The following is a 20,575-nucleotide window of genomic DNA, read 5'->3' on the forward strand; positions in this document are numbered from 1 at the left end:
CATGTCGTCTCTTCTTCTAATGCACTCCCTGGTTGTTTCTGATGACGGTTTGTTTCTTCCCTACACTAAAGTCCACGATGTATAAATTCCCACTCGCCTGCTCGTCTCTATGTCTTGATGCATTAGACACTGTGTCTCTGTTCATTATAGATACTCGATATCCTATTGGCTTCTCATTTTTCAGTTGCATCCCTTCCCAATATGTTCACATCCAGTTGCATTGAGCCGATAGAAAGTGATTCCTTTTTATTTTTTACGACAGGTCTTCAGTACTTTCTTCCTGTTGTGGTTTCGGTCTTTAGAGTGCTGCCCAGACCATTAACACTGTGAGGTGCATTATTGGTGCATTATTTTGGAATGTTGATACAATTTTGGTTGTGAAGAATGATCGCTTAATAGACATTCAGATCCATTATGTGGAGCATGAACCAAAACACTACCACCTAATTTCTCCTAATTGCTATTGCTGCTGAAATCAATAATAACATTCACTAAAGCATTCTGTCAAAGAAAAATGAAATATTGGAGGAATGCCGTTCTTCAAAACAACCCTTGAATATTTCATCTCAAATCAGTGCCAAAGCTAAAGTCATATTTGCCCGTCAAGAGCTTTCTAGAGTAAATAGAAGTATTTCATGCATTACCTCCCTCCTCTGTAGTATATTTTGGCAACTCTGTGTGTCTCTCTCTGTCAGTCTGTCTTTCTCTCCCTCTCTCATTCTGTCTCTGTCTCCGTCTCAAGTCTGGACATCAGACTTTTTCATCCCAGTTTCCCTCACTGTCTGTCTCTCGCGCTGGTGTTCACACTTTGCCCTTTTCATTTCTATCTCTTTTATCCCCCCCCCAGCCCACTCTCATGCCCCTTTTTTCATTTCAGGTCTTTGATGTTTCTCACATACCCGCAATATCACACTAAGTTTGTCTCTTTGTCTCTCTCTCACTCACCCTGATGCACATGTGCATTTTCCCCTCCAGTGTGTGGTTGCATCCATCCACCTCTGTCTGTCTGTCCCCTCCTCTCACGCCTCTTTTTGAAGTCATCAGAGTCCTAGTCAGAGCCCATGCCGCTCCAGTTAGCTTTTATCCTCGCACAGAGAAAAGGAGAGGACTGTATTTACACCCTGCCGGAGCACATAGTCATCTCTCCTCCTGTGTGAAATGATTCACTCGTGACTCATAGCTTTATTGGGAACTCTTTCTAAACAAACAACTATGGACTGTGGCATTTTCCATCCAAATTGACTGTAACTGTAAGTGAGAGCGCTGTCCTGATTGTCCCCCTGCAGCTCGGTGCCGCTCTTTACAATGAGGAGTCATTCTCCAAAAAGCAATCATGTCTCAGTGATTAGCCTGCCATGACTGAGTGCCATCGCGCAAATCCAATACCGGCAAAATAATAAAAGTCAAACAGCAATTGTTCCAAAGGGTACATTTTCATACGTTTTGAGACATAATCTTCATTTGCCAAACAGACTGAGACACACCTTTGTCTGAAACCGTGCACTTTGCAACACATCCATGTGGCAGACAAACACACACACACACACACACACACACACACACACACACACACACTCTTAGCTTGCAGGTTGCAGTGTGTTGAGCAGCTTCCACCTGCAGCCCACTGAGCCTCACAGCTTCACAACCATTAGTTCAGCTTAGCAAGCACAGCCATCCACAGTACAGCGTAGTCTATAAACCCCGGGCGCCATCTTGACTCTATCGGCTGCTGCTTTTTTCTCTTCTTGTGCCTTTTCTGTGCTAAAATGCAGCAAAATAAGGCAGCAGCAAACAAAATGTATGCAGCTGGGGTGAGAGTTTCTTAAATATCTCGGCTAATATATGTAAGTGTCAGCTTCAACAAACTTACTTGCACATGGTTAAGAGTTTTATGTTATATTTAAATCATAGATTGTATCTAAGTGGACGTGGTCACTGTGACATCACTAATTAATGTGTGGACTGACGTTTTGTAGCCTCGAGTTTGGCATTTTGGGCGTCGTCATCTTGGCTTTCTGCAACCAGAAGTGACACAAAAGGGGCGGAGCTAAGTACAACCGAACAATACAATTAACTTTCATGAACTGAAAACACTGTGAAAGGGTTAAAGCTGTAAGATGAAAGCACCGGACAACGCCGTGGTAGCGACTATTAATCACAAGGTAGCCACGCCCTAAAGCATACTCTGCTTTATTGTCTATTGTACTCTAAATGGGACCATCATTGACTAAATGAACATCATTCTGCATTGAAGAAGACTTGAAACTAGCGATTGAGACCCTAACTCATGTTCACAATGTTTGCTGAGGTAATAAATCAAGTGAGAAGTAGAGTATTTTTCTCATAGACTTCTATTCAATCAGACTTCTTTTTGCACAAGAGGAGTCGCCCCCTGCTGGCTATTAGTAAGAATGCAAGTTTAAGAGACTTCAGACCCGGAGGTTACCACCTAATTTAAATACAGGGATAATGCTAGAGATGTTGAGTTTAATTAGCTTAGCTTGCTGTTTTTATAATCTGAATGAAAAATACAAAGCAGCCTATATTATTTCCATATTTGGAGGTGTAATTGACAGAATTATGTCAGTTGTAAAATATGAGAAGGTAAATTAGCATCTGCATGATGAAGACTTTTGGCCTCATCAAATTAAGTCAAAGTCTGTCTTTCTTGTCCAGGCAGCAATGTAAACAAGATGATTATTCACAGCTATTCTGATGTAGCCAATTGGCAATAAGCCAATGGAAATGCATGATAATAAACAATATTCTTGAAAATATATTTGGCAATGATAGGAGATGTTTTTAGCCATGCTAGACGTGTGGCTCTATGGGTTAATTAGGCCTATTGGGAGGATTGACATTAGTAGAGATATTCTTGTTCCCCAGAGGCGGACAGTAAATGTAGTGCACTACGTAGAAAGTATGGAGGGATTTTGGACAAAGCCCTCGTCAAAACCACTGTGGCACTACTGTCAGCAGAACTCCTTATCTTGGTAACCGTTATTCGACTCATCTTGTGTTCTCGAACGCTCCTAGTGTCACATCACTGATCAGCTAATTGAGAGATTCCTGTCTGGAATGGTTGTGCTTTCTCCTGCCGTCCGTTTTGTTTCTACTGTGATGGCTGCTCTGTTGGAATCCCCATGACAACCACACCAGCAGTCTGTCAAATGCTATTATCTCAAACACTTCAACGATGTGTCCAGCACAGCCTCAGCTCACAACGTGACAGAACATGAGTGTGTGTGTGTGTGTGTGTGTGTGTGTGTTGTAACTAGGAAGTACTGTACTTAAGTTCAAGTATTTCTATTTTCTGCTTCTTTTTTCTACTCCACCACATCTCAGAAGCAAATATTATACTTTTTAAATGCACTAAATGTATTTAATTACTTGTAGATTTAGATTATTAATACCAAATTGAACTCAACTATTATATTATGATATACAATTATGGATTAAAGGGATAGTTCAGGTGTTTTGAAGTGGGGTTTTATTGGGTACATATGCATCAGTGTGTTTCCGACAGAAGATGACAGTTGGCAAAACCCAAGTGTGGAGAAACAGACAGGAGAGAGTACCAGCAGGGGAGCAAAGTAATGTATTGCTGTGGATGGATGCAGCAGCAACATTTATTTTCACTACATTAAACAGAGACCCACCTGAAAAAGTCAATATCCATTTCTGTGTACGCTATATTTAGAATGTTTTCCGATAACTGAGATGAAAGTGAACCTTATCCGTACTGTTTTTGTTAATGGAGTGGCTTTGAAGATAGCTAAATGTTACTTCCAGTTCAATTCCCTGTTGGAAAACATTAAAAACATTTTTTAGGTTAGCCGTACTTTTAGGTGGCTAAAACATGTTTTGCTGCTGCCCCGTCCACAGCAGTAAATTGCTTTGCTCCCGTGCTGGTACTGACCGTCATCCACTGTAAGTTACATACCGACTACGCATATGTACCTCATACAGATCCACTTCAAAACGCCAGCAGTGCATAAAAACAATTAGCTCCATTTTAGAACTAGTCACCTAAACTGTAGACCTAAGAATACACTTTCGAGAAATGTGTCAATGCAAAATGGTTTGCACCCCAAAAAGCCCTTGACTTAATATTTTACAGAGCGGACGAGGCAGAAAGCGAGGAGTGTACTGGCAGATAGCTCCCGTCCTCTCTTCAGCCAGTTCTTGAGCTCCGGGAGGAGCTTTAGGGTCCCTTTGGCGACTAAGTACCGCCAATATTCTCAACTCAGTAAAGTGACTGAGAGGAGTTAAGACACATACACGGATATTAACAGTTTTAATGTCATATGACTCTGTCTATGTGTTTGATTTAGTAACTGCTTGTCTGCTTTTTATGTTGTTGTTTCTTGTGCGCGGTGAGCTGATGGCAGATTCTTCCCCTGGTGGACAATAAGAATATCTATTCTATTCTATTCAATTTTATTTACCAGCTGCAACATTAAAGTGATGTACACTTGAATGCATCACTAATCATAATTCAGTGATTTGGTATATATGACTTTTAAGTGGGCCATTCTCCATAGTGAATACTTTTACGTTGTTACGTTAAATTAAGTATATTCTAATGCTGGTACTTTTGAGTATGATTTTGAATGCAGGACTTTTAATTGTAACAGAGGATATTTACATTGTAGTATTCCTACTTTTACTTAATACAATATCAGCATCTTTCTCCTCCCGTTGCCTGCAGTATAGTGGCTGAACTATTACCAACACCTTTCATTTATAACTACATTAATTAAAAACACAGAAGATCTACAAAAATAGGATTTTAAGTTGCTCTTCATGGACATTTTGGTGCTAATACTAATGTACCTTTTTCTCAAATAGTATGTTCACTACACTTACAATTTTAATTAGAACATACTGTGTATCAGGCCCTCTATCTCATCTCTGCTCGGCCTGTAAATTAGAGGCTGGGCATTGTTAACAGTGTTTCCCATCTGCCAATAAAGCCCCAACACCGATCTCCTGGACATGTATATTGGCAACATTGCCTCTTCTTTCTTGCTGCCTTTGCTTGACAAAAGATATGTGATCTAAGCTTGAGCCGAATGAAAAAAGACAAGGTCAGGTTTAACAATGCATTAGGATATGGAAGGACGGGTCTCTATTCCTTGCAACGGACTGATTTGATTTGTTGATATTGGCTTCCCTTGCCTGTCAGCAGAGCCCTCTGTGTAAATGGAAGAGCTGGTATTGGAGCAGGTGGGAATGGATATGTCAGGGTGAGCATGGATGCACATGATTTGAAGTTTTGCAAATAGTTATCATGTCCTGAATGACTGCATGGATTGAGGCAATTTACTTTTTCCAGTGGCCTCACTTGCAACATACCTATGCTCTAAATTGTATCGAACAACCGCAGCAGTGATTACGTTTTGATTTTGCCTGATTTTGTCTATCTATGTATCAGAATAATCCCCATGCTATTCTGATGACTGTCTGAATCACTCCACAAGTGACAGACGTTTTGAGAGGTTCAAGAAAGCCAATCGTCCATCATCTCTATTGCTCCGTAGTTCAAGTGTCACTTGCGTCAAACAGTCTGCCCTTATCGGTTTATCGTCTATCTCGACTGCTGTGTCCTCTGAAGTGTGCATGTCCTGTCAGATACCCAGTCCTCGTCTTGTCTCGGTTCTGCAGACAGGAGAAGGCAGAAGAATGTCAGCCTGCCAGCATCCAGCTGCTTCTCGCTTATTGGTATTCAGGGCACATGGAGCCGTCCTGTTGCACGTGCCAAGGAGGAATGTGGGAAATGAGGGGATGGAGAGAGGAGTGAGGACCCCTCCCTCTGATGTTTTCTGAACCTAAAAATAGACTGCATTTTCCCATTATTTATTATTCCCAGTTCATCCGTTTCTACACCCAGCATCCCTCCCTGGATCTTCCTTTGTTTTCCTCTCATCCTCGTCTCTCTGTTTGGTCCAAGTAAACATGCTCTCTGGTGCCCAATGATAAGACTCCTGAAGTGCAATGCCAGACAGTTTGGAAACTGCTCACAGGCTTGATAAAGGATTAACTATAGGGGTGATTTCATTTAACACTACATTATTTCCATGTCCAGACGGCACTGTTTAACCACCAAAAATAAAAGCATGATGATTAAAAGCTCCTAAGTACAAATCTCCTTTGTGTTAGCATGTTTATTTTAAGTGTCTGCATATACTCCTGTCGGCATCTTTTAGCAACCATTAGTATTTAGGTATTAAGTTCTATTGTTGCCAATTAATCTGAAAGTAATGTAGCTTTCTTTTTACTTTATCTAGTAATTTATGATTGCATGCTGTTTGAGTGATGAAATCACGGTAGGTGGGCAGGAGGGATATTGGCTTTCAGTGGATTATGTTCTCGCACATGGCCAACCTTGGCTTAGTCATCGCGCCCACTGCCCGCCCACCAAGGAGATGAGAGTGAGAGCGCGCGAGAGAGGCCTTGCCCTAGGAACATTATCCCACCACCAGCCAGGAACACCAGATCATAGTGGATGTAGAAATAGGCAGAAATCTGTGTCTAGAACACAGAGTCAGCTAGAGACAGAAAAGTGAAGAAGGTCCAGCCTCAAGAGTGCTACTCCAACATGAACAAGAAACTGCTAGTGATGAGATTAAAACAGACAATAAAGACAACAATGAAAACGGAGGTAATACAGGACAAATGAGTGTGTGTGAGCGTGGGATACATGTGCTTTGGGTCACCTGCATCTGAAAAAGCGCACTATTATATTTGTTACGCGTCAAATTAAAGTACAAGCAGATTTATAGGAGATCTTTTGTCACACATAATCAGAGTGCCCCCACTTACTGTCCCCATTGTTACAGCTGCCCACCAATACAAACACTACTACCACTACTCACATTACGAGTCTACTGCTTGTGCCGCCACTGCTTTAGTTGTCCGTCCACTTTCTGTTACTGCAGCTGCTAGTACACTGATTTCAAAATATATGACACTACAAGATAAACGCTGCACAAAATAATGCTACAGGAGATTAAACAAATATATAAAAGAGAATATTTTAGGATTACGGGATTCAATATAAAGCAGTTTATGTTGATTTCTTGGGGGCAGCGACTAACCTTTATAGAAAATGTGGTGAACATGTTAGCAAACAGTTGCTTAATCACATGTTCAGTGACACTTGCATTTATTTGGAGTCGTATTTCTGTCCACCTGATCAATATAAGTCTGATTTTGCTGCTTCACACTTTTTGACTTAACTTGTCAGATAGATACAATTATTATAGAGCTATCAGTAGAAATATTAGTGTTAAAGGTCTTGACACCGTAGCACCATCCTGGACGGAAAGTCAGAAATTTGAACTGCAGTTTATTTTCTTCTTGATAATAAACAAGCCTGATACTTGCAGATCACAGTGGGTTGTGAAATGCATGCAAAACCACAACAGCATTCATTTCTACTTCTTTCAAACAAAAACAAAACATAAAGGAAACAAAGGACAGCACTTTCTGTTTAGAGCTACAATGTTGCACCAGTACACCATTCAGTATAGATCAGCATAAGAAGTTCTGAAGTGTCTGAAGTCAAGCCAAAAGTTAACAGCTCATCCAGTTCCTGAGTGAACTGCTATGATGGTAAAAATGAAATGTTAATATTCTTCAATGAAAAAGTAATCACATAGAGCTTTAATTTCCATTGGAACATAACACTATATCCTTCGGGAGTTGTATGATTCTCTAAAATGTTGCATAAAGCATGAGATGGCAGAAACCTACCGGCTGGAAAATTTGGAACAAGAACTGCATTAGCCGCAGCGATGTCAAACGAGGATAAATGCCAGTGTGTTTTTTTCTTCTTCCAGGGAGCAGGCATAGCTGGCTGACTACCACTCATCCATGATTCAATGCTTGTCTCTCTCCCTTTTTTTTTGCCCCCCTTGGGAAGGGAGATGTTGAGGAGTCAGGGGAAATACTGAACATCCTTCTGCAGCCATACGCTGGGGACGATGATTCTCTGGGGACGTGAGGAGGAAGGAGGCTGTGTGTGTTCTAAAAAGCATGTAGGAGTTGATGAAAGTCCCGTGAAAAAGGGAATTGTGTATGCAAGTATCTGTTGGCAACCATCTGGAAAGCTTTCCAAATGAAATAGTGATAATACCATCTGTCCATCAAACCAGGTGACAATACTGCAACTGCTGCTTCTTCCGTTTTGCACAGGAATGCTTTACCAGTGAGGTTTGATTATTAGACTTCCAGCAAGGGAATGATGGAGAAGATTATGCGCTGCCAACCACGTAGTACATCATGAAAGGCTTTTAATGATGTTGGGGGTGTAAAGAGAGAGGGATTGTTATACTGAAAAATGCCTATATTACAGTACTGACGTTTCCTGGAAATATAACGATGAAAAGAATATAGCAATAATTATTAGCCTGGCAAAATAAAGCAGAATTTTACTTTGCTTAGTGTGGTCTGTGGTTGAATTTGCTTGAGACAGACATCAAAAAGGATGTGCCACAGATGACCCATGGTTCTCCCTTTCACTCAGACATCCACATGAACCTTTCCTACACCTGGTTAGACAAAGGCACCACTCACGGGGCTGTGATTGTTCTTTTCTTCTGATTTTCAGCCTGGAAATACACGGACCATCGGCTAAAATTAGCCTCTGTATAAATTACAGACAAGCCGTACGTCATGCAGCTCCAGCATTTAGCTCACTTTATGGCTTCAGCGTCACGTTTGAATATTTATTGATGAGGTAAGAAGTGACCTTTCATGAATGTTGGCTGTTTGTTCTTGATAATATAAATCTTGGCTGAAATCTTTCAGTGAAACCTGAGCATAAGAGACGAAGTCTAGTGAGACTTTATTAGGTTGCGACTTCTGTTACATCTATATTTTATTAATCTTAAAAAAAGGAGTCTGCAATGCTACAGCAGGATAACAGTAATAGAGTGAAGATATGAGAGTTAACGGTGTGAGAATGCTCAAAATGAGCTCATGCGACGTGTTGTCCAACCCGGTCTGATGACAAAGTGGTAATAGCTTTTTTGGTAAAGCCACACTCGAAGGTCGGGTGAAAAGCCGGCTGTCATATAAAGGGACAAGATGCAATGACTCATATAAATTGGGATAACCATGCACACTTTTAGATATTCATTCCTTGAAAGTATTTATGGTGTTGCGCTCGGTTGTACTTACAAAAAAGTGATAGAAGAAGCAAGTATGTGAAAAATCAAAGGAGAGCTGGAAAGAGACGTTCAAACCCTGCTTCTTTCTCCCCTCTGCACACCTGCATATTTGCCGTGTGAATTCGGAGTGCGTTTGGTATTGTCGGTGTCAGCGACACAATATACAGTCCAACCAATGGTTTCACACTTTTCCACTGAAGTACAGGTGGCGGTAACACGTGAAGGATATGCTGCAATGCGCCAGCAAAGCCAGTGAAGAAGAAGACCGCTAGCGAGCAAACGTAGATATAAAATATTCTGGGTTTAAAATACTTAAAGAAAATTGACTTCATAAATGTTTCATGAGGAGGAAAACGCTTTCATTACGTTTGTCAGACATCACATGCGTTTTGGTGCATAACACAGGGCACCTTTAACAGCATGGCACAATCCACAATTCAGTTTGATTCAAGTAGATTTGATTTAGTTCAAATCTAATGCATTATTCACATTATTATGCTTTCAGCCTTCAGCAAAAATATGCTGCTATATTTAAGCACGCATTAAACAACACAACATGCCCCTCTGGTAACCTTAAGTCAATAACACCACACGTCAAATCAGAGATGTTCTTGTTTGCCTGCAAACATCAGTCTCACTTTCATCCATTAGCAAATCAGGCCAGATCAGATCAAGCCATTAAAAGGCTCTCAGTCACACCTAGAGGAGCATTTCAAAGCTGAGGAGGCATCATGGTTGACGACATCCATTTGTGATCATCCAAATAGAACAAAGTCTGTAGTAAGAAAGCCATCTGTCCGGCACTGTCCATCTGAGCTTGCTTATGCCCAACAGTGTTGAACAATGGCATCAGGTTCTTCTTATCACAGTCTTCCATTATGGAAATAATGGACAAAGCAGTATACCACCGACTGGTACATTATAAAACACATTAATGATATTAGGTGTGTGGCGAGAGAGGAATAATTATAATCTGAAAAATTCATGGATCTTTATACATAAAGACTTGGAAAAAAAGCCGCAAGCTGCAAATGTCAGAGAAGTATCCTCAGGTTCGTTCATACTGTACCTTCAGGGATGCGATGTTATTACAAATGACATATAATGAAGAATAAGGACGACAGAAGGAACAAATGTGCAGACTGAGAAAACATCCTGAAGTGTGAAACAGCGAAGTGACATCCGAAGAAACAGATGCTCCGTTTGACGGATGGCTCAATGGAGCTTGATTGTGTACACAGAGACAGAAGAGTATTGATGAATGCAACCGAAAGCAAGGTTTATCAAGCACCAAACTGCAGATGTTGTTAAATGGCTAATCACTGGTTGGCAGAATCTGAATCGCAGCGTATAGAAACACACCTTCAGTTTGGATGGAGTCAGTCATTGCCTTCTGTCCAGTCAGTGTTTGTCACCTTGGCATCTGTTCCTCATGTCCTACGATCCTGGCCTGCTGTGAAACAAACTGTTGTCTGTTCTCGTTCAACACGCGAAAGCCTCAGCACACCCATGAGAAGTGAAGGGTTAGGTAAATAGAGGGCCAAGGGGACAATGAAAATGGTAAATATGCAGCTCATGAGTATAAAGGAAGAAACTCTAGACGGGGACAGAGAAAGTCATTTAAAATAGGATGAATCATGAATCAGGATAGTTCATGTAAAATGAGAGGCAATCAAAGCAAACAGAGCATGGCCATCTGTTGCCTCCTTGCTTAGAATCTTAAGAGTCTTTTCAACTAAATAACCCTGGATGCTTTATTTTTAACATACTCCAGTCCCTCTGGCCTATGGGTGATAAGTAGCACTGAAACAATGAGTCTTTTATCGGTTAATCAATTAGTCCATTGACAGGAAATGAATCGCCCACTGTTTTGATGATCTATTAACGGCATGAAAGTTATTAGTCAAGTAAAAATAGCAACGATTTGCTGCTCTCTCTGTTTTACGTAGGTGTGAATCGATTCTGTAGATGTTTCCTTGACCTGTGAGAAATTGTGATTTGACATTTTATCGGCCAAACAATTGATCGATTGCTCCAAAAAGATAATTGGGAGATTAATCAAAAGTGAACATGAACTGTTAGTCGGAGTCCTCTTGATAAGTGGGCAGCAGTTTGTCTTAGAATAAACAACACAAATACGGCAACACAAAAAACAGACCCGACTTCTCTTACAAGTAGGACCTAAAATTATCCCAAGGCAAAGACACGAGTGGGCAACTTAAATATCACACATTTTTGCAAGTGATCATGAAATAACAAATACTGGGGTAATAATAATAAAACTCCACTCTGCTGCCTGCAGCCTAGAATAATATTGTGGAACAAAAATATTACTATAATGTACCACATACCTTATCTACACAACATACATTAACAAAGTATACTTTGATATTAAGGTAAATCATATGCAATGGGTAGAGGAAGCAATGATGCCTCCCCCTATAGACATATCTTTCTCTTCATCTCCATACCGTCCCCCTCATGCTACCCCCACACCCACCTTCTTTCTTTCGCTTATGAATGAGCGATGGCGAGCTGCCAAAGATGTCCTTGTGATAGTGGTCGCAGACGGTGTTGCTGTGGTAACTCGGAGACTTAGGATTCATGGCATCTATTCAACAACCTTGTCAGCATGAGCTCAATAACTCCCCCCCCCCCCCTCTCCCCCCACACCTTTCTGCAGGGTAATTTTATTTTGAATGCCCAAGTAGTGCAGTGCTGCACAGGTGCAGGCTGAAGTGTCTGACTAACTTTGTTTGAATTTAGCTGACAATGTAACGTTTTGTTCATGTCAGCTGAGCTAATATGTTCTTTTTTTTTCACTTCCCAGTCATGCACAGAATTGCAGTTGTTTGTTGTATAGGTCCTGTAACATAGTCCTGTGTCATAGTTTTGTACTTTCCATCCAGTACAGCCTCATAATCACACACAAACAAATACAAAAGGTAAACCAAAAAAAACAACAAAGCAAACTAAAATAATACACATAAAAAAAGCTGCCAGTGTGGTACCAATATATTCTAACAGGGACCAAATCTAATAGAATACCTTAATCACACATTTAGACCTGTATGTCAAATATTCAATAGGTATTATATCTAAAATAATCTTGTGTCACCCGCCTGTTGTTGGAGGTTTATAATCTTTCTATTTCAGCAATATCTTTCTTTTTGAACAGAAAGTATTTTCTTGTACATTTGACAGGCAAAGTGTTCATTTTGACAAAACATTAGTGTGCTACAGGTTATATGAAGGAATCCTAAAATGTTCCCAATACTTACACTCAATTTTTGATTTGATTTATTTCACTGATGTAGAGACTTAATATCATGCATATACAGTATTAACATAATCCATACCAAATGTGTGCATTGTCATAATTTAGTTATTTTATTCGATCATTATTTTGGCCTGAATATCATATACAGCATCATTTCTGTGAGCACAGTTGTGTTCATGTGAAATGATGGGGAATTATTCAAATGTTACACATGCGCAATATTACCGATTGATTTGTCTGACACTGCAGTGATTTACATTTATTCCGCTTTAATAATTAAAATAGACCTGGGGATTTCTTTTCACTTTGTGTTTTGTTGTCCAAAGGCTGCTTTACATCACTGGGGAGGTTTTGTTAATGCTGTACTATATGTGATTGATTAAAAAAAAAAGCTTTATGGTCAATTGAAAAGCTCCATAATGGCCGGGCAAAGTGCTCTCGTCTCACAAAGGCCATTACAGAATGCCTTTGATCAGCATATTGGCTGTGTGTTTGGTAGTATTTTGTTTGGTCAAGTTTGTTTAATGTCTCTCTATAAGTAGAGAAAGAAAAAGAGAGAGAGAGAGAGAAAGAAAGAGCTCTGTCTTTAGAGATTTTAGAGCATATATAAGATGTGATGATCTGATGAGGCTGTTTGAAAAAGGTGTTTGAGTTGATCAAGTGTTGAGATTTCTCCTCCTCAACTCTATCTAGGTCACCACTGGAGAGGAACAGCGTCACATTGTATACAGATATAGAAGGTACGGGAGGGAACCGCATACAAAGGCAAAATAATACATTTTACAATATCTGCACTGGAAATCTTTAAGACCGTGAAGAATGACGGTTGTGCTTTTCGGATTTGCCTCATATGCAAACGTGCCAGCCAGTCCAGAAGACATGCGCGTCTCCTATGCGCGGTAACAAAACCCATCACTGTGCTTTCATGCAGCTGTAATGTAAACCTTTAAGTGATTGTGCTAAAATAGTTTTGATCCTATTAAAAGTAATTGAACTGGAATCGGGAATGCATATTGTGTTTTTAGGTGAACCACTGCTGGTGTTTGAGGGCAAAAGAAAATGGGAAATATTATCTCTCAGCCTCCACCGCAGGTCCTCTGCCTCATTCACGGAGCCAAGCACTGCGGTTCAGAAGGAAATGAGATCAGGCAACTGCACAGACTGTTTTATCTAGTCGAGCTGTCATGCTATATAGCCACAGGTTCTCTTCAGGCAGCCCTCGCACCGCCTTAAGCAGCCAGACTTGAGCTGAGTTGCTCACCTATTTTGATGCTGCACTTTTTAAAATATAATAATCCCCACCTTCTGGGTGCATAAGCTTTCATAATATATGCCCTTGTGTGTGTATGTGTGTGCATCTCTGAATTCTGTTAGACTATATATGTTCTGCCTGCAATGTTACTGGTAATCGCTGTGTGTTCAGTGTCTCATGTCATAAAGGGAATATCTGTGCTGTGTGTGTGTGTGTGTGTGTGTGTGTGTGTGTGTTTCTCTGCTTATTTGTGCGACGCAGAGTTGGGGATAATATCTGGTCTCCTCATGTCGACATACTTGTCCTCAGATAACATTGTCAAGGTATTACCACCCTCCCCAGAACGTCTGATGCGGTAGCATTCACCCATCGCAGCTCAGGCAATGAGACCAAGAGAGAGAGAGGGGGGGGATGAGGGAGAAGCGAGAGAGGAAGGAGAAGAAAAAGAAAAGGAGAGCTTTTAATTTCCTCAGCAGCACATCTGTGAGGTTTTTACATTTGCACAGGCAGAGAGAAACTGGAATGAACTCTAGATGAGTTTCCAATTGAATGATGAGACATGAAGACCAAATGTAGATTCATTTTAGAAATTGTAATAGAGGATAAGTTCACCTTTACAGTATGTGGACTGAACTAGTGCATGCTTCTACGTTTCTATTTGTTAATGAATCTTGATGGGTCCCTCAGTCTCTAATAAACACTCATCTGTCTTCAGGGATTTAAAGCGTATGTAGGTGATTATCATCTAATTAAAGCTGTTTGAATATAGCAATATAGGATAGCATCATTTGTTAAGGAAGCAAACGATTTAATACAACCTGTGGGTTGTGTAACGCACTCAACAAATGGATGCTCTATGGCTAACATGTCGTAGCTTAAAATCTTACGATCATAGTAGTTTATAGCATGTATCTTTTAGCAACATATCCTCCTACAACTGTTCGTATGATGTCTTACAAAAAGTAATTTCTTAGTTGTACAGTTGCCCCACTGGTTAGCTCATGGCCCGCCGCTCTGCACTGCGCTCATACGGCTGTTACAGCTTATAACAACGTCCCGACCGACGGCATCATCGCGGAAGCGTAGCGCCGACCCTCCGGGTAGGCAACTACAAGCAGTCAATGAGAGCAGCCTGCTTCAAGTCGTCTAATCATCTCCTATATAGCACTCGACCCGTACACACACCGCAGTCATCGAACCCGAAGTAACTGAAAGCCCTCAGAGCCAAGTTCTCAGAAATCTCCAGGCCAAACCATGTTCCTTTTTTGCCTTTTCTTACAAATTCTATTTACTTGGTTCACGCTTTACAACACTGATCCACATGGACGTAACCACATTTCAGCCTAACACCATCATTACCAAGGAAGAAAAACAACCTGTTTTTTTGCCCAGGTACCTGATAAAGGTCACTTTCAAATGAGCTTTCCGTGAACACACAATAAAATTGCTGAAATGTCCTCCTAAAAACCTCCCGCCTTTCTGATGTGCTCAAGATAGAAGCTTTCTAATAACCAATCCTTTTATCGGCTTGCTTTTCTTAGAAACAGCCCATCAAATAAGGGACTTGTGGTGCACTTAACAGCAGCTAAAAAGAAATCTAACATGCCAGCATTGATTTAAGAACCCGGTTTGAAATGTTTTTTTGCTCCAAATGGTGCTTCAGAGCATTCTGATTGCACCCTGAGTGCCCCCAGTGATAGTCTTTGAAGTGCTCGGAGCCGTGTGCTAAAGCTCAGTATGTGCTTATATCTGGAGCTTTTGTTAGTCACTTCATATGTACTGAGTCCTGTGCCATCATTATTCAATGATTCACACTGTGCAGCCAAAACACTCACTCTTATCTGTTGAGAGGCTGCAGAGACGCAGTCAGACAGCTCTGGGTGGGTGGATGGGTGGGGGACGAAGACAGAGACAGAGAGAGAGAGACTCTTGCTCTCTCTCACTCTCTCTGGAGGGAAACGACTTTCCTCTCTTCCTCACAACACGAAGCCAGAGAGCATCCCGACTTCAAGAGCTTTAGATCCTGAATATTCACGCTGGTGGCATTTTACCATGTGTAGGCGGTGAGGGTTTGCAGAAATGGGAGCGGGTGTGTGAAGTATTGATCATTGGTGCTGTTGTCCTTGTGTGCTCTGTGTCTCGTAGTGCCAGCTAACGCTCAGAGAAAGACAGCGAGGCATAGATACAGAGGGAAAGTTGGAGTTTATAAGGCACACTTATTCCACGGGGGATGAGCTGAACACAATTAAAATTCATCTTAGAGGGATATGTTTAAAAACAACAAAAGGAATGAGGCATGCGACACATGAAAAGGAGGCCACTTGAATACTATTAATTTTAGTTTTTCTGTGGCACAGTTTCAGGTGCTACAGCTTTGAACACCTGAATTATATAATGATGTAGTTGTAGTAGTTATGGTTTGATTCTTACTTGAATTAAAATCCCATCTTTATCCTCTAACTTTAACTAGTGTTGGTTGAGAAACACCAAAGAAAAACCTCGCCCTCTGATACTTAAACTGTTAGATGGCAACATTTTCTGAACTTCAACAGCTTCCATTGTGTTGTGATCGAATATTAAAAGCCTCTTTGAAATATTCACCCTTTTTCCTTCAACCTGCCTTGTCTCGCATTAATTCAGTCAGTGACTTCTTACATTTCCCAGAACGACTTTTAACAAAGTATTGAACGTCTATGATTGCAGCGGTGCTGCTTATTAAAAATGATCGTTGTGGTGGCAGTGCATTGTGGTCCATTAAGACCCGCTGTGAAGACATTGGTATAACATTGGTGTGACAATGGTATCATTAGGGAACAATACAGACATCAGATATGTGTGGTAATAAGAAAAATCCACCAATAAACAACAAAATGGGGGCAGAAATTCGAAGAGGACATTGCCAGAAGCAGTTAGGATTGATTTTTCCACTAAGGTCTTGAAATTGCGTAAGAAATTTTACTTGTTTTCAGAACTCTAATTTTATAGCGCCATAAGCGCCCACCTGATTCACAGTGGTGAACCTCCAAGGAAATACGTTTTAGAGGCAGATCTACTGACCTGCCTCACGCAGGACGTGGGAGAAAAAGATTAAAGGAACAAGTTGAAATAATCTGAAAATGGGTGCTTTCTTCTCTCTTTTCATTTCTGCCTCTCTCAGTCTTGCTGGGCCTCCAAATGTCTTCCAGCAGCTCTTTAGTTGCAGTATTTGCCTGCGCTCCATCATTGTCAATTAAGCTCCAATCCCTAACTGGGATGATTTTTAGCCTCAGGGTATTTGACTAGCTACAAGCTTTCATTATAACACAATGCTTCAGTACGAGCCCATGAACTGCCAAACACAAGTAGACACAGATTTACATATCAAACACAGCTTTTTCATCAGAAGTGTTCCTTTCTCGCCAATATGGCCACAGAAAATCATTTTCACTCACACAAAACCTTCATTTGTACCAAATGGAACCAATTGTGTTACCTTTCCCAGATGAGCTCCACGGATAAGTTGTGTGTATGTCATAGGAAGATGGAGATGGAACTAAATGAAGAGGGGTGATCCATGAAGCCGGACCTGTGAAAGAAACGTAACACGTCAGTGCAGTGAACAGTCACAACGTACAGACGCCACACACTAAGTTACAATTTATTATATGTTAGATATAATCAGATAAAAAGGAGTCGTTTTAAACCAAAAACAGCATTTCAAACATCACAACACACAACAAGATATAGTACTACTTATAATCCAATAGGTAAATTGCACAAACTACCACTACTGATACTGATGCTAAGTAAAGAATGACTCATTGTAATATTTGATTGTAGACAACAAGCTTCATTTCAAGATTTTGTTATTGACATGTTTACTTTCATCTGTCTTGATCTGTGCTCAGCTTTTGACATATTTCAGCAGATGATTGATTCAGAGAATTTACTTGCAATTAGGGATTTGGCTCTTCTCTTACTGTATCTTTCCAGAACAAGGTTAGTATACTATCCCCCCCCCCCCCCCCCCCCAAAGCATTCATGCTCAACGCGATGTTCGTTGCAATAGTCTCCGAAACGCCAGAGAGATGTGAAGCAACACATTCTGTATGTTTGTTAATGTGTGCCTGTTTGCGTAGTACATATTAATGTGTAGCCAGGCCGTCGTACTCTGTGCACATATTTTCCATGTGTATATTTTTACACCATGGGGGTAGTTTGGGGAGATCTCTTGGCCTCCGATCCAACTGACGCATCAGGTCCATGCTCTACGCTCTGCTTTGCTCCCTTCTGTGGTTTCTTGGAAACGAGGCTGCCTCGCGTTGCCATGCCAGGCCCTTGTGACAACTCCCAGTGGATTTCTGTCTCATCAGTGGCGTGTGCAAATGTTTGTGTGTTTTTTTCACGTGTGTCTATTTACCTGTGCATGTCATTCCTCGGTGCAGCTTTTGGTTCAAATTTGTAACTCAGTGAATGCCGAACACAAAGCATTCCTGTCTGAAACGCCTTTTTGAGTGGCTTCATGTGTTTTTCTTCTCTGTAAAGTTCGGATGTGTGGCTGTTTCGGGACACAAATGTGCTGCGATGGATCATGACAAGAAACTTCATTGCTAGACTTCCGAAATCCGATAGCTGTAGCAGAATTCAATAACAGCAGCTTACTGGAGGTTTTATGTGACACATGACACAAATCAGAGAGATTCGTCAAAGGAGAGGCAGAAATCTGACAGCAGCGATTGTTAGTCATCAACTTCCTCCTCTCCCTCTCTGGAGACATGGTTGAACCACACGGGAACCTGTTTGTATCCGTTTATCGCTTTCCGTCTTGCTCACACACACACAACCTTCACCCACTAATACAAGTTGATGAAACCTCTCTCACCCCTTCCTCCTTTTCTCCCCCACTGTCTCTGTGCTGCCCAGATGGAGGAAGTAATAGCACGCATGCAGGATGAGAAAAATGGCATCCCCATCCGAACAGTGAAAAGTTTTCTAACCAAGATCCCCAGTGTTTTTTCAGGTAAGGCTTTTATCTCTCTGCTCTGTTCTGCTCTGTTGCGCTCTTCTCCTGTCTCCTCTCCTCTTCCTCTTCCTCTCCTCCACTTTCCTCCCACCCACTAAGTACCCGACTAGTACTCATTTCTGGCCAAACAAAACACTGAAGGTATTTAGAGAGTTGTCCGTTTTACATTTCACACCAGCAGTGGCAGAATGTCAAGAGGATCACATCGGATTTTCGAGCTGTGCAACCAAATACATAAGACTCCATGCTGGAGTGATACTCCATAAGGGATTATTCAAGTTAAACACCACATTCAAAAGCTAAGAGGAGTGAGGCCATCATCACCGGCATGCACATACAGCAATATAAACTTATAGTATTAAACCAACAGCATTACACAATCAAATTAAAAGCTTGTATTGGCTTATACAAGTTAGAGCTTTACAATGCAACGGCATCAGCATCTTATTAAATATTAAGGATTTATAAATAATCCAATAGTGTAAGATTTTCCTATAAATTTGTGTTCGTGAACATTGTGCAAAGACCTTCTTTTTGCATAACAACGTCTCAGGCAACCAACAAATGCCAGAACCCTCACCGGCCCCCCCTCACTGCTAACTAGGAGCCACGCTTGGCTTCTCACAACCAGTGACATGTCCAGGCCCTTTTTGACATGGGAGGCTACGATGAGGTTGGATGGCTGGCAGTGAGCACCAACATATAGACACAGGTAATTTGAAATAGCTAACTTTAGCTTCAGTGACGTCAGCGCAACGATGACGAATGCTTTTGGGCACTTAAAGGGCAGCTGAAGCACTCTTTCTGTGGCGTGTTTCCTTTTTTATGTCAAGTCCTCTACACAGTATTGATTAATTATTTTACATCTGGCCAAGCAACATCAGATCAGATCCATCTCTGCTCCGTCTTTTTGTCAGATAATATACAGTCAAGTACAGCTAGCAAACGGCTGCGTTGGCTTCGTCTGTGGGAACATGATACGATTGCAACAAATGGCTCATTTGTTTTGCACCTAGACCTAAAGACAGTACTACAGTTACACTTAATCTTTATGTCTAAAAAACACATCATAACCATTAGCATTACTATATATTTTAGTAAAAATACATGCAGTATCTATCAAGAAAGCTTCACTGTGGAGCGAGAGAGTGTAATGCTCAGACTTCATGCTACCGCCCCCAAAGCACTAGTCCTCTGGCCGTTTCTAGGGCTGCAACAAAGACAAAGTCTCTCTGTAGCTTCCTCTCTGTGAACACTGCCACTTCACCCATGCTCACTGGAGCACCCGGACAAGCTGGCAAGCACAACAGCCACGGATGTAACCAAGGTTTCTGCATTGTCTTTTTCCTCTGCACCACTTTTTGCAGCCTCAATTCTGGATAAAAAAAAACAAAAACACACTTTTCCACATGCCAATTTATTCACCTGTTGGAGTAACAGCACTTGCTCTCAAATGACTTTATTACAGATGCGGTGCATCTACCTAAATCCAATATTTTTCACAATAACTGCGGCAAATGTGGCTATTTTCCATATTTTGCTGGTGACCCAAATTATAAATTAAAGGTAGTATTTTAATAATCTCACACGTGCTTTTTCTTCAACTCATATGGTTCTACGACTAGGATTTCTACAACCTCTAAATATTATTGTTACTTTCATTCGTACTGTACATCATTTCTACTTAATATGTTGATGTTGAGCTGTGCATGATGCCCTTGGCTGTATGCTGTTACTTTTTGCTGCAGCAAATATCCAATATTAGCCATCATTGGTATCATTTAACTGTTTGTATTATTGGCACATTCTGATGCACACACGTGCTTGCGCCCGCACACACCCACAAACCCACCCGCACAGCCCAA

General features: G+C 41.0%; 1 protein-coding gene across 1 annotated transcript in view; it reads left to right on the plus strand.

The window, feature by feature from the left end:
* The window catches only part of rgs7a (regulator of G protein signaling 7a), a gene marked incomplete at its 3' end in the record, with an annotated part of 50,155 nt that overhangs the window by 11,595 nt on the left and 17,985 nt on the right, over nt 1-20,575 (plus strand). Inside the window, exon 3 of the mRNA XM_079168346.1 lies at nt 18,611-18,707. Coding sequence (XP_079024472.1) covers nt 18,611-18,707 — 97 coding nt within the window. The remainder of the gene's footprint in view (nt 1-18,610; nt 18,708-20,575) is intronic.

The sequence above is a fragment of the Pholis gunnellus genome, assembly GCF_910591455.1.
Source record: "Pholis gunnellus genome assembly, chromosome: 11".
In the NCBI taxonomy this organism is placed as follows: Eukaryota; Metazoa; Chordata; class Actinopteri; order Perciformes; family Pholidae; genus Pholis; species Pholis gunnellus.